We start from the raw sequence: 12,734 nt of genomic DNA, 5'->3' as shown, positions 1-12,734 counted from the left end.
AATGGGATCATGTTCTTGATTTGGCTCTCAGCTTGGATGCTGTTAGTATATAGGAATGCTACTGATTCTTGTACATTTATGTTTTTAATCCTGAAACTTTGCTGAAGTTGTTTATCAGATCAAGACGCTTTTGGGCAGGCACTATGGAATTTTCTAGTTATAGACTCATATTGTCTGCAAACAGGGATAATTCGACTTCCTCTTATTTATATGCTTTTTATTTTTTTCTCTTGCCTGGTTGTTCTGGCCAGGACTTCCAGTACTATGTTGATTATTTATTCCAGTACTATGATGAGAGAGACCATCCTTGTTTTGTTCTGGTTTTCAAGGGGAATGCTTCCAACATTTGCCCATTCATTATGATGTTGGCTATGGGTTTGTCATAGATGGTTCTGTGTTAGTTTGTTTTCATGCTGCTGATAAAGACATGCCTGAGACTGGGCAGAAAAAGAGGTTTAATTGCATTTACAGTTCCACATGACTGTGGAGGCCTCAGAATCATGGCTGGAGGTGAAAGGCACTTCTTACATGGCAGCAGCAAGAGAAAATGAGGAAGAAGCAAAAGCGGAACCCTCTCATAAGCCCATTAGATCTTGTGAGACTTATTCACTGTCACAAGAATAGCAAGGGAAAGACTGGCCCCATGATTAAATTACCTCCCCCTGGGTCCCTCCCACAACATGTGGGAATTCTGAAAGATAAAATTCAAGTTGAGATTTGGGTGGGGACACAGCCAAACCATATCAGGCTCTTATTATTTTGAAGTACATTCCTTCAATCCCTAGTTTGTTGAGGGTTTTTAACATGAAGGGATGTTGAATTTTATCAAAAGCCTTTCTCCATCTATTGAGATAATCATATAGTTTTTGTTTTTAGTTCTGTTTGTGTGATAAATCACATGTATTGATTTGCATGAGTTGAACCAACCTCACATCCCAGAGATAAAGTCCACTTGGTCGTGGTGCTTTAGCTTTTTCATGTGCTGCTGGATTCAGTTTGCTAGTATTTTGTTGACAACTTTTACATCTACATTCATCAAGGACATTGGCCTGAAGTTTTTTTTTTGTTTTGTTTTGTTTTGTTTTGTTTTTTTTCCTGTATATGTGTGTGTCTCGAAAAGTTTTGGTATCAGAGTGATGCTGGCCTCACAGAATGAGTTAGGGAGGAGTCCCTCCACCTCAAGTTTTAGAAATAGTTTCAGTAGGAATAGTATCAGCTCTTCTTTATACATCGGTAGAATTTGGCTTAGAATCCACCTGGTCCTGTGCATTTTTTAGTTGGTAGGCTTTTTATTATTGATTCAATTTCAGAACTTCTTATTGATCTGTTCAGGCATTCAATTTCTTCCTGGTTCACTCTTGGGAAGATTGTATGTGTCCAGGATTTATCTCTTTTTCTAGATTTTCTAGTTTGTGTTCATAGAGGTGTTCATAGTAATCTGAGTTTTTGTAATTCTATGGGGTTAATGGTAATGCCCCCTTTGTCATTTCTAGTTGTGTTTATTTGGTTCTTCTCTCTTTTTTTCTGTATTAGTCTTGCTAACATCTCTTACTAATTTTTTTCAAAGAACCAACTCTGGGTTTGTTTATCTTTTAGGTTTTTTCCCCCACAGCTCCATTTTCTTCAGTTCAGCTCTGATTTTGGTTATTTCTTCTGCTAGCTTTGGGTTCAGTTTGCTCTTGGTTCTCTAGTTCCTCTAGTTGTGATAATAGGTTGTTAATTTGAGATATTTCTGAGTTTTTGATGTGAGTGTTTAGTGCTATAAACTTCCCTCTTAACACTGCTTTAGCTGTATCCCAGAGATTCTGGTATGTTATAGCTTTGTTCTCATTAGTTTCAAAGATCTTCTTAATTTCTGCCTTAATTTCATTATTTACCCAAAAGTAATTCAGGAGCAGGTTGTTTAATTTCCATGATAATTGTTTGGTTTTGAGTGGTTAGTGTTGATTTCTATTCTTATTGCATCATGGTATGAGAGTGTGATTGGTGTGATTTCAGTTTTAATTTTTTAATTTCTGAGGATTATTTTATGTCTGGTTGATTTTAGAGTATGTGCCATGTGGCAATGAAAATAATGTATTTTCTATTGCTTTTGGCTGGAGAGTTCTATATATGTCTATTAGATCCATTTGGTCCAGTGTATAGTTCAAGTCTGGAATATTTCTGTTTTCTGCCTCAATGATCTAATACTGGCAGTGGGGCATTAAAGTCTCCTACTATTATTGTGTGGCTATCTGAGTCACTTCATAGGTCTCTGGGAACTTGCTTAGTGAATCTGGGTGCTGCTGTGTTGGGTGCATATGTATTTAGGATAGTTAGATGTTCTTGTTAATTTGAGCCTATTACTATTATGTAATGTCCTTCTTTGTCTTTTTTTTTAATCTTTGTTGGTTTAAAGTCTTTTTTTTTTTGTCTAAAATTAGAATAGCAAGACATCCTTTTTTTTCTCATTTCTGTTTGTTTGCTATATTTTCCTCCATGCCTTTACTTTGAGCCTATAGGTGTCATTGCATGTGGATAGGTCTCTTGAAGACAGCATACTATTGGGTTGGATTAAGTTGGGTCTTAATCCAACTCGCTACTCTCTGCCTTTTAACTGGGGGCATTTGGCCTGTTTACATTCAGGATTAGTATTCATATGTGTGAATTTCATCCTGCCATTGTGTTGTTAACCTAACCCTGGTTATATGCAGACTTGTTTGTGTAGTTGCCGGTGTCACTGGTTTATGTACTTCAGTGTGTTTTTGTGGTAGCCAGTAATGGCCTTTCCTTTGTATATTCAGCACTCCTTTAAGGACCTCTCTTAAGGCAGGTCTGGTAATAATGAATTTCCTTAGTACTTGCTTGTCTGAAAAGGACCTTATTTCTCCTTTATGAAGATTAATTTGGCTGCATATGTTCTCTGACCCCTCAAGGTTAGGAACCTGCTGCGCTGAAGGGGCCAAGGTGTCCCTGAGCTGCTGGACACAACACTCTGATGGGTAGTGCCAGCCAAAGTGCTTTGTTGGATGGTGGCAGCAAGATCTGTGCTCTTTTGCATGTGGCAGCAGCAGCAATAATGCATTGGAGTGCACATTTCTTGGCTGGTATAGAGGTGCCAGCTCCTGTGCAGGTATTCAAGATAGTGGTAGCACCAGATGGGATGGGGCTGCTGGCATTCATGTGTGCTTTCACAGTGGCAGTGGTGTTGACATGGGGGTGGGGCACCGGCTGGTGCAGGCATGCTGACCTTCATCCAGGCATTCATGATAGTGGTGGTGTTGGGAGGTGGAGGGGCTGGCATTTTTGTACACGTTCACAGTGTGTCAGTGTGTCACAGTGGTGTCAGCCCAGGAATGGGGTGCTGGTGGGCACAAGGCTGGTGGCCTCTGTGTGCGTATTCACATTGGGTACCAGTGTGGGGCCACTGCTCTCTGTGTGCATGTTTGTGCAGGTGGCAATGGCAACAGGGGGTGGGGCCGCTGGGCTCCATGCACTCATTCATGCTGACATTGGAGGTGTGGTGGAGGGATTGTAGGGTACACTCACACTGGCAGCAGTGTGCACCTGTGGAGAAGGGGAGGTGAGGCCTTCTTGTGTGCTTGCATGTTGGCAAAGTGACACAGAGGGTGGCCATGGGTGAGTGTTCGCTAGTAAAGCAGTGTGGGGAGGCTGTGGTGGATGAGGGGAGCATGTTAGTGGGCTAGTGTGTATTGGCAGGGACTGCTCTGTTGGAGCGCTCCAAGGGTCAGGCACAGTCGGCCAGCATAGGAGCTATGATGTGGGCCCCTGAGAGGTACCCCAGTTGGGCAGCCAGGTTGGGGCCCCAGAAGAGGTCAGCAGACAGGGCAGCACTCAGGTCGGAATGACCCCATCTCATGGACAATGTTGCCCTGCTCTGTGTAGGTCCAACAGTTCCTCTAGGCAGGGTGAGCCTTGGGGGATGGGCATCCCTGGCCATTCTCCACTGCAGATGTTCCCGCACCGAACTCTTTGGGCTCTGCACAGGCTGGAGTCCTGCCCCTGCCACCTTTCTAAGCAGCTTTCTCTGCCATTTCCAGTGTCGGTTTTGGGGTCTCATGCTTCCAGGATTCCAGAAGTCTGTAGTGAGAGCAAGTTGCTCCTCACCTGTTGAAACTCACTCCTAACCCAAGAGTCACTGGGTGCCAGGAACAAGTCCTGGTGCGTGGTAGTCCCATGCATAGTTCCCAGCTTCCTCCCTCTTCAGCCCCATATCTGTGTCCTCCCTCTGTCCATTCTCAATGCCGTTGCTCTGAAGATCTGCTGAGTGTGTGTCAGTCTCCCCAATGTCCCAGTCCCTTGCTAGCGAATGATCCTCCTGGCTGTGGCTAGTCTGCCATCTTGTCCCTGTTCCTGTTCATTTTTTCAATCTTTGTGGCCTTAAACTCATTAGCATCTAGGTGTAAGAGTGGATCACCTTTTCCTTTTCCTAATTTTATTTTTAATACAAAAAATCAATGAAACAAAATGTTTTTTATTGTATTTTATTTTTTTATTATACTTTAAGTTCTAGGGTACATGTGCACAACGTGCAGGTTTGTTACATATGTATACATGTGCCATGTTGGTGTGCTGCACCCATTAACTCGTCATTTACATTAGGTATATCTCCTAATGCTATCCCTCCCCCCTACCCCCTCCCCACAATAGGACCTGGTGTGTGATGCTCCCCTTCCTGTGTCCAAGTGATCTCATTGTTCAATTCCCACCTATGAGTGAGAACATGTGGTGTTTGGTTTTCTGTTCTTGCGATAGTTTGCTCAGAATGATGGTTTCCAGCTGCATCCATGTCCCTACAAAGGACATGAACTCATCCTTTTTTATGGCTGCATAGTATTCCATGGTTGCATAGTATTCCATGGTGTATGTGTGCCACATTTTCTTAATCCAATCTGTCACTGATGGACATTTGGGTTGATTCCAAGTCTTTGCTATTGTGAATAGTGCCACAATAAACATATGTGTGCATGTGTCTTTATAGTAGCATGACTTATAATCCTTTGGGTATATCCCCAGTAATGGGATGGCTGGGTCAAATGGTATTTCTAGTTCTAGATCCTTGAGGAATCGCCACACTGTTTTCCACAATGGTTGGACTAGTTTACAGTCCCACCAACAGTGTAAAAGTGTTCCTATTTCTCCACATCCTCTCCAGCACCTATTGTTTCCTGACTTTTTAATGATTGCCATTCTAACTGGTGTGAGATGGTATCTCATTGTGGTTTTGATTTGCATTTCTCTGATGGCAAGTGATGATGAGCATTTTTTCATGTGTCTGTTGGCTGTATGAATGTCTTCTTTTGAGAAATGTCTGTTCATATCCTTTGCCCACTTTTTGATGGGGTTGTTTGTTTTTTTCTTGTAAATTTGTTTGAGTTCTTTGTAGGTTCTGGATATTAGCCCTTTGTCAGATGAGTAGATTGCAAAAATTTTCTCCCATTCTGTAGGTTGCCTGTTCACTCTGATGGTAGTTTCTTTTGCTGTGCAGAAGCTCTTTAGTTTAATGAGATCCCATTTGTCAATTTTGGCCTTTGTTGCCATTGCTTTGTGTGTTTTAGACATGAAGTCCTTGCCCATGCCTATGTCCTGAATGGTATTACCTAGGTTTTCTTCCAGGATTTTTATGGTATTAGGTCTAACATTTAAGTCTCTAATCCATCTTGAATTAATTTTCGTATAAGGAGTAAGGAAAGGATCCAGTTTCAGCTTTCTACTTATGGCTAGCCAATTTTCCCAGCACCATTTATTAAATAGGGAATCCTTTCCCCATTTCTTGTTTTTGTCAGGTTTGTCAAAGATCAGATGGCTGTAGATGTGTGGTATTATTTCTGAGGGTTCTGTTCTGTTCCATTGGTCTATATGTCTGTTTTGGTACCAGTACCATACTGTTTTGGTTACTGTAGCCTTGTAGTATGGTTTGAAGTCAGGTAGCATGATGCCTCCAGCTTTGTTCTTTTGGCTTAGGATTGTCTTGGCAACGCGGGGTCTTTTTTGGTTCCATATGAACTTTAAAGCAGTTTTTTCCAATTCTGTGAAGAAAGTCATTGGTAGCTTAATGGGGATGGCATTGAATCTATAAATTACCTTGGGCAGTAAGGCCATTTTCACAATATTGATTCTTCCTATCCATGAACATGGTGTGTTCTTCCATTTGTTTGTGTCCTCTTTTATTTCACTGAGCAGTGGTTTGTAGTTCTCCTTGAAGAGATCCTTTACACCCCTTGTAAGTTGGATTCCTAGGTATTTTATTTTCTTTGAAGCAATTGTGAAGGGGAGTTCATTCATGATTTGGCTCTCTGTTTGTCTGTTACTGGTGTATAAGAATGCTTGTGATGCCCTCTCTCACCACTCCTATTCAACATAGTGTTGGAAGTTCTGGCTAGGGCAATCAGGCAAGAGAAAGAAATAAAGGGTATTCAGTTAGGAAAAGATGAAGTCAAGTTGTCCCTGTTTGCAGATGACATGATTGTATATTTAGAAAACCCCATTGTCTCAGCCCAAAATCTTCTTAAGCTGATAAGCAACTTAAGCAAAGTCTCAGGATACAAAATCAATGTGCAAAAATCCTTTTCCTAATTTTAAAGAGAATACTTTTAACATTTCCCCGTTAGGATTATATATATTCCAGATTTTCAAAATATATCTTCTGTTAGGTTAAGTAAGTTTCTTTCTACTCCTAATTTGCTAAGTTTTTCTTTAAAATAATGAATTGAATGATGGGTTTTTTTTTGCGTTTTGTTGTGGGATTTAAAAAATATTTATAGTTTATTATTTCCTTTAAGCTATTAATGTGTTGCATTATATTTATGTATTTCTTAATTTTAAAACATCTGTACATTTCTGAGAAACTCAACTTGATAGTGGCATATTAACTTTTTGTTATAAGTTTAAGGGATACAAATGCAGTTTTTTGTTTAAGTGGATATACTGTGTAGTGGTGAAATCTGGGCTTTTAGTGTGACCATCACCCGAGTAGTGAACATTGTACCCATTAAGCAATTTCTCATCCCTCACTCCCCTGCAACCCCGCCACCCTTCTCAATCTTCAGGGACTGTTATTTCACACTCTGTGTCCATGTGTACACTCTATTTAGCTCCTACTTGCAAGTGAGAACATACGGTGGTTAGCTTTCTGATTCTGAGTTGTTTCACTTAAGATAATGGCCTACAGTTCCATCCATGTTGCTGCAAAAGGTATGATTTTTATATACTATGGGAGTTAACTTGCTAATGTTTTGTTTAGGATTTTTTTAAATATTTATCTTCATGAGTGAAATGGGCCTTTAATTTTCCTTTCTCATATTGTCCTTGTTTGATTTATATGTCAGGATTATACTGGCCCTATACAAATAAGATGGCTAATACTCCTTTTTTTTCTGCTCTCTGAAATACTTTATAAAAGGTTCAGATAATCTGTTTCTTGTAAGTTTTGGTGGAACTTTCCAGAGGCCTGGTGTTTACTTTCTGTGAATATTTTTAGCTACAATTTCTTTAAAATACTTTCCTTATCTTTAGTTATATATCCTTTTTCATTTATACGATTATCTATTTGCATTTTCTCTTTTTATTATTGATCAACGAATATCTATTTGCATTTTCTTTTTATTATTGATCAGCCTGTTCCGGATTTGTCTTTTCAGAGATTAATTTTCTTTTTGAGTTTGATTTCTGCTTTAATTTTTAGTGTTGTTTCTATTTGTCTTAGATTTATTCTTTTTTTCTAATTTCTGTGTTGGACACATAATTTCTAGTGGATTATTTGAACTATTAAAATTTTAGTCCCCTGAGGTTCATGTAGATGGGTGAATCCTGAAGAATTCCAACAAGTTTTGACCCAGAAAGGATCAGCCGAACACACGCTCCCTCCCTCGCTGCTGCCTGCCCCTCCGCCAGAGGACCTGCCATGGGTGGTCATCTGAGGGGCAGTTTTCTCCAGCAAATGGTTTCAAAACAGGCGCTCAGTGTTCAAATGTGCTCTTGGCTTAATTATTCATATTTTTCTTTCTTTTACTTGTATTTGTTAGGTCAGAAAACTGTTAAGGTGTGGAACTGCTTAGACTGAGAGAGACTGTAATCCCTTATGCTTGAGATTAGGAACCTAGGTGGTGGTGTTTAAGGTCACACGGCAGTTTAGGAATGGAGTGGACCCAGGCCAGGACACCTTATAGCCTGTGCACTTTTCACTCAGCCAAACACCTCCTCTACACAGGAGAGTATCATTTTATAAAATGGCAAGTTCACCTGCATGACCCTGTTCAAATATGATTAACAAGCAAAGCTCCTTTTTTGTAATTCCAGAAAATGCAATTGGCGGAAAGTAAAAACTGTGCAACTTGCGTACCACAAATGCTTTTGTTTTGTTTTTCTCACCAGCATTTATTCAATATTTGTCTGTGCCTGTTGCGTGCCAAGGATTTATCCTGCAGCATTTTAACATGAACTTAGACTCACTCTGAATATTTTTCTTTTTACTTTTTGACTTCAGAGTAGAATGGCTTGCAGAAAGGAAATAATGAGGACATCAGGGGTTCAATAAGCAAACAATCATTTATCTTTAACCCTGTGGCAGAGACCCAATGTTGTTTCTTACAGTAAAACAATGATCTTGTTTCTGAAGAAAAATAAAATCAGTACTTCCAAGTGATGTATCCTTCATACCTTATTTTAAAGGAAGAAATATTTATCTTAATTTTGCTGAAGTCTCTCTTGTTTCCCTTATGGGCTTTTACTACTTTTTTTTTTCAGAGGTATGACTTGGATTATGAATTGGTTTGTATGCAGCGGCAGTCTCTCTGAGACTCCTGGTTCTTAATAGCCCCGAGAGGTGTTATACAAGTTCTAAACATTCTGGGTTTGAAGCCAAGTCTTGGGTGGCTATGTTGCTTTGCAGCTGTAGTTTAAATTAGAAACATTCTAGTTTACAGATATCCAGATTTTTTTTTTTAAAAAAAGACCTTTATAGCATATAAAGAGAAGGTATTAGCCTCAGCTTACTTGATTCAGAAAGAATTGAATGCAAAAAAATTTCAGATTAAAGAGACATGTACCTTTGAGAGTGTTTATAATGAAGGGCAATTAATCTCACTGTTAAGATAGAGCTTACTGTGAATTTAAGTTTTATACTGATTGCTTTAAATGTCTCCTTCATTCCCCCCTCACATGTCTTCAGGTGATTGGTTATTTTTATAATTTAAGTATGAAAATCCTGGTCATAACTGGTAATAGAACAACATACAGATTGCAGGCACTTCATCTGTGTTTTGATACAGTGTAAATGAGCCCATTCTCCCTACCTCCCAAACATGACCTTGGATGTTTGGTCCTATAGCTTGTTTTAACATATACTACCCACCCCATGCACACACAAAGTCAGGCGCGCACACCTCAAGAACATTTCACCGGGCTTCATCATTGTATAGCCTTACAGCACACTAGACTTTGGATTCCATTGAAAGACTGCAAGAAAATTGTTCCACAAGATGCTAATCCTGAGAACTTAACTTTTGAGTAAATACTAGAGGTATAGATTGACATTTGTATATGGAAATTTCCAGATGCTGCATGTTGCTTTGGGACTGTTGCAGCCTTTCCAAATCCTTGTTTCTCTGTCCAGGTGTTCATCCTTCACTCAATACCATTTTCTTCCCATTGTAACTGCTTGCCAACTTTTGACATTGGTCCTATGGACTCTTCCCAAAGCATTTTCTCTCTCATAACTCCAAAAGACTACAATAATTTATAAAGCTTATAATATAAACAGAAAAGAAGAAAATAGTGTAAAACACTGGTTTTGAAAAACAAAAATAAAAAGGTATGAAAACAAGTACCAAAATCTCTTAGTTCTTAGAAAAAAGATGTAGAATGAAAAAACTAGAAGCCATTTTGTGTTCCTAACATTGAGTTTGGTCTGCAGGGTAACTGAGTTTTAAAGGTTTTGGAGTCAGACACGTGGGTTCTAGTCTAAATTGTGGCTCACTTTACCAGTACGACCTTGCATCAGTTACTTCTCCTTAAAAATCTGTTTCCTCATCTGCAAACTAAGGACAATAGTAGTAGTAATACCTGCTGCTAGAGTTGTTACCAATATCAAACAGGAGAACAGATGTAAAGCTGTTAGCACACGGCAGGGCTCATAGTAAAAGCTCAACAAATGGTAGAATTTATTATTTATTGTTATACACATTAATAAAAATTATACAGATGGTATGACTTGGCTTTCACTTTTGGAAATCCACTTTGGGACTTAGTTTCTCTAAAATGAAAAGGTTTGTACTAAACATTACCTGCTAACATCTTTTTCTAGCTCACTGGTTACAACTTGAATAGAACTAATAAATTTATATACAGACTGAAAACTTTACATCGTCTAGACTTGTGAAGGACTAGAAGAGAGTCTCAAGTTGCAGAATGTCAGAAGAACAATGACATAGGTGAGGAAACAGGGATGGAACTTCTCATGACAAATGTCCCTTTTCTGAAGAGATTGAATATTAGAAACTCGGAGCCTGACTGGTATAGGGTGAGATAAACAGATATAGTGTTGCAAGTACATTTTTGGGTAGCAATTAAGCAGGACATGGAGACACTAGTTTATTAATGAATCAATTCATTTTTTTGTTCAATGAATAAACAAGCGAATAAATGAGCCCAACCTGCTTCATTAAATATTTATTTTCAATACATTTAATATCCTGTTTCATTCCATAAAATGAACATTTCAAGGTGGCTGAAAATGGTTTAGGCCAAAATGAGATTGGAAAACCCTTGCCTCATGCAGTTCTAGGAAGTTGGACATAAAATGGTGTAAGCTGAGCTCCTCATTCTGAGGAGCAAGACATTATATGGAATATGGAAAATCACTGCTTGTTCTGAAATAGCTACTGTTTCAATTAGCGAGGAAAAGGAAAAAACATGGAATTTTGATCACATCTAAAAATAATTAGTCTTCAAAGATAAAGTACACCTACATGTTCATGATGGTGAGATTACAAAATAGGTCTCAGGGTGTGTCCCAACTGTGAACTCTGAATTGTCTTAGCAATGAATAGATAGAGGATGACACTAGGGTACAGGAAAATAAATACTAGGAACGTGTAATATTGTTAGCACTAAAATGCATCTGACTCCTTCTACCAACTGTCCAAAATTTCATGTTTCTACTAGGTCTGGGTACCAAAAAAAAAACTCTTATGACTTTGTAAATATTGATGGATTGTTTTCTCTAAGGCACTTCACATATTAGAAGGTCAGTGAACCTCAGACATTCCTTGTCCCCTGTTGCACCCAATTTATTATATAATTTTGTATGCTCTTGTATGTGAGTCTTAATTTCCAAATAATATCCACAACAATTTTATATGTTTATATTTTTGCCTTTTCAGATTTCAAGTTGAAGATTTTTCAGGTCATAACATGAAAATGTTGCTAATTTTGTTCCTCATGATAATTTGTTCCCATATTTCTGTGAGCCAAGATTCTGGTAAGGAAAAACTGGAAAGAATTCTTAATTTTTATTATAGAAAATAGATAATACATGAATTTGATCTATTTAAAAGTTGTGAGTTTTGTATCACTTTGTTTTGATTTTGATGGTAGTGAAGGGTAGGGGCGGTAGGTCAAATTCTTTGTGAGGTCACTCCGTGTTCCTTTGAAGATCATTTGTTTCTGGATCTATTCCTTGTTAATAATAGAAAGATATGAGAGCTGTCATTTTGTCCTGCTTCAACCCCTTTTAGGTCTTCTGGGAGGTTGCATAAAAATTCTGTTAATATTAGGCTCAGGCCTGGAAAACTTGGAATGTCTTATCCTGATTCATTTGTGTCAAAAGGGTGTCTTGGTTTAGTGTCCAGATTTGCTCCAAATTAAGCTATTTGACTACTTATTGTGAAGAAAGTGCTTTTTCCCTGGAGAGAAAGCTTCATAGCACTGCCTTCTGTCTGGTGACAATCTCTGTCCTGTGGACTTAAGACCCTGGCACACCCTTAACCACTTCACCATCTCCTAAATAATTGGTTCTTGTCCAGAGCAACTTACGTTGGCTTTTACAGCTTCCTCGAGGACACTGACCTTGGAAGCAAGTTTTGTGAAGACATAAACTAGACTTTGCCCTCCAAACATCTTCCTTTGATGTATCTCTAGGCCTTGAGCTTCTCAAGTAGAAGCCATGTTTTGTCCTCCATTGTTTCATGGTTCAGATGTAGTGATGGACGTTATCAGAAGCTGAGTCCACCTTATGTGCCACTCATCTACATTTCCTTTCTCCACAAAAGATGTAGGGCTTCATTTATGAATAGAAAGTCACAGGTGGTCACAAATCAAGCCACCCACAGCAGGGCTCCTCTGGCAGTCTTCACAGGGTTTCAGGCTTCTTTTGGAGGAAGGTGTTGATACACCCTCACTTATATCTTCTGCTGAGATGCTGCTGGCTGTATAATAATGAAAAGAATCTCAGAGTGGTTGAATTTGGGTTATTTAAAAGACAAGAAATTATTTTACCCACTATGCCTCGATCAGATGGCCATAAAAAGAATGAAATAACACACAGGGCTGCCAAAGCTGGTTTCCCAGCCAGTGTAGAAAGGAAAAGATTGAAGTTATTCTAATTTGATTAGGACTTACCTAGTAACCATTTTAGGTCATTGGAATCTCAGAGTGAGGTGGTACCTTAGATATTTTCTAGTTGAATCTACTTATTTTAAAGAAGAAAAAACTAGGGCCCAAGTATATTGAATGTC

General features: G+C 38.8%; 1 protein-coding gene across 3 annotated transcripts in view; it reads left to right on the top strand.

The window, feature by feature from the left end:
* Positions 1 to 12,734, top strand: part of COL6A6 (collagen type VI alpha 6 chain) — a 155,288-nt gene that overhangs the window by 30,914 nt on the left and 111,640 nt on the right. For all 3 annotated transcript variants that reach the window (XM_009201735.4, XM_009201736.4, XM_009201738.4), the window contains one exon: positions 11,382 to 11,479. In XM_009201735.4, the coding sequence (XP_009199999.2) occupies positions 11,382 to 11,479 (98 nt within the window). The remainder of the gene's footprint in view (positions 1 to 11,381; positions 11,480 to 12,734) is intronic.

The sequence above is a fragment of the Papio anubis genome, chromosome 2, assembly GCF_008728515.1.
Source record: "Papio anubis isolate 15944 chromosome 2, Panubis1.0, whole genome shotgun sequence".
Taxonomy (NCBI): domain Eukaryota; kingdom Metazoa; phylum Chordata; class Mammalia; order Primates; family Cercopithecidae; genus Papio; species Papio anubis.
This window is presented reverse-complemented; position numbering and strand designations above follow the sequence as displayed.